General features: G+C 48.7%; 1 protein-coding gene across 1 annotated transcript; it reads right to left on the bottom strand.

The window, feature by feature from the left end:
- Nucleotides 1-253: 253 nt before the first annotated feature.
- Nucleotides 254-1,230, bottom strand: LOC127309400 (FCS-Like Zinc finger 2). Its single transcript, XM_051340268.2, has 2 exons — nt 959-1,230; nt 254-858 (listed from the first exon to the last, which is right to left on the bottom strand). The coding sequence occupies exons 1-2, from the start codon at nt 1,090-1,092 to the stop codon at nt 678-680; spliced, it is 315 nt and encodes a 104-aa protein (XP_051196228.1). The 5' UTR covers nt 1,093-1,230; the 3' UTR covers nt 254-677.
- Nucleotides 1,231-1,610: the final 380 nt, after the last annotated feature.

The following is a 1,610-nucleotide window of genomic DNA, read 5'->3' as shown; positions in this document are numbered from 1 at the left end:
ATGCTAGATGGGCCTAATTTTTTTCTTCTACATTTTCCTATATACACTGTGCCCGAAAAAATGGGCCCCAGTTTTGGTTGGGCCCCGGGCCGTCGCACTTCTTGCCTTGGGCTAGAGCCGACCCTGATTGATTCTGAGCCAGAGAGAAAACCACTATTTGGAAAGGTTGAATAATGAAATATGCATAGAATGGAGTGAACAAAGTGGACCAAGGATTAACCATACAAAAGATATAGTGGGAAACTCATCAAGGTAGGAACAATGAATATGATTTGAACTAGCGAAGATCAAAAGCCTGAAAGGAAAAAAAGCATGAGTATGAAATAAAGCCTCAAAGGAGTATATAACACTCCAATTGAACCCTTTTAAGACAGGTTTTTAGCCGGTTCACCGGATGTCTGTGGTCACACAAGCAATACCAGCCTGGATAGTTGGCCGGGTTTCTTTAGCCATACAGTAATACGGACCGCCATCGCGCCTTATACACGTGCACGTAGCTCTACTTTGCAATTCTTAGCTCCCATATACAAGGTAAGCTCGGAGTTCGCAGATAATCTATCGGTTCATCTCAATCGGATGATGATCTCCAAGGAAAAGGGGCTTCTCCATCCTGGATGCTTCCCTTTTTATTCCCCCGTTATTGCTGACGTGGGGCGGATGCTTCCTTCCTCTACCGCTTAGCTTGCAACGGGCACATTTGCCGCGCAGTTGACGTTGGGCTCGGAAGCAGGCGGCCCCCGGCGCTGCTCGTTTCTCGCAGCACGCTCCTTCAGAATGTTGGTCTTAATCCTCTGACGCGCCTCGTCCATGTCCATCTGCACACTCCTGCACTCCTCGCTGCAGAAGGGCGTGTCACCTCTATTGTGTTTCGCAGTGGAAAACGGATCAGTATTCAGGATATCACCGAATATAAATGGGTGATCCGAGAGTCTAGTTGCAGGAGAAAACCGGTGCTAACCTGTACATGAAGATGTCAAAATTTGTGGAGAGAGGCTTCCCGCAGAGGTAGCAGGCGTCCATGGCGTGGCTGCCTGTCGCGCCGCGGTCGAGCGGCACAATGTGGAAGAACGAAGAAGACGCGGACGACGGCATCTCAGCTACAGATTGTGGGTTCCAGTCTTAACGAGTCTTTGCTTAATTCTGGTACTAGGGTATGAGGGTAGTAGGCCACGACACTGAACTGAAGAAGGATACAAGAGTAGGAGTCTTTCTTCTTATAAAGGGAGCCGAACCCTGGGGCGCGTGAAACCACGGCTAGGTTTCCAGGAACTAGTCTTGCCTTTCTCTTCTTCTTGTAGATGGAGAAGCGGAAAAATGGCCAGCACGTACGATTTGGCCGTACCGACGCAGCTAGGGGCAACAAGAAACTGCATGCAGCGCCCGTTTCGCTTAATTTGTTCGCTTGCTCGCTACCTCGTTGCTGCCGGTGTTGGGAACTGCAATGCTGCCGGATCTACCTGAATATATTATGAGATCAAGTTATTCAATATTCATTAGGCAAAAAGCTTGGATACTTCTTGTGCCGTTGCGGTGTGGCCACGTGTGGAACGCGTGAGACTAGGACACTTCAGATTAGAGCGTAAATACAAATTGGCAGTGTTGTTACTGTA

Source organism: Lolium perenne, chromosome 6, assembly GCF_019359855.2.
Source record: "Lolium perenne isolate Kyuss_39 chromosome 6, Kyuss_2.0, whole genome shotgun sequence".
Classification (NCBI taxonomy): domain Eukaryota; kingdom Viridiplantae; phylum Streptophyta; class Magnoliopsida; order Poales; family Poaceae; genus Lolium; species Lolium perenne.
This window is presented reverse-complemented; position numbering and strand designations above follow the sequence as displayed.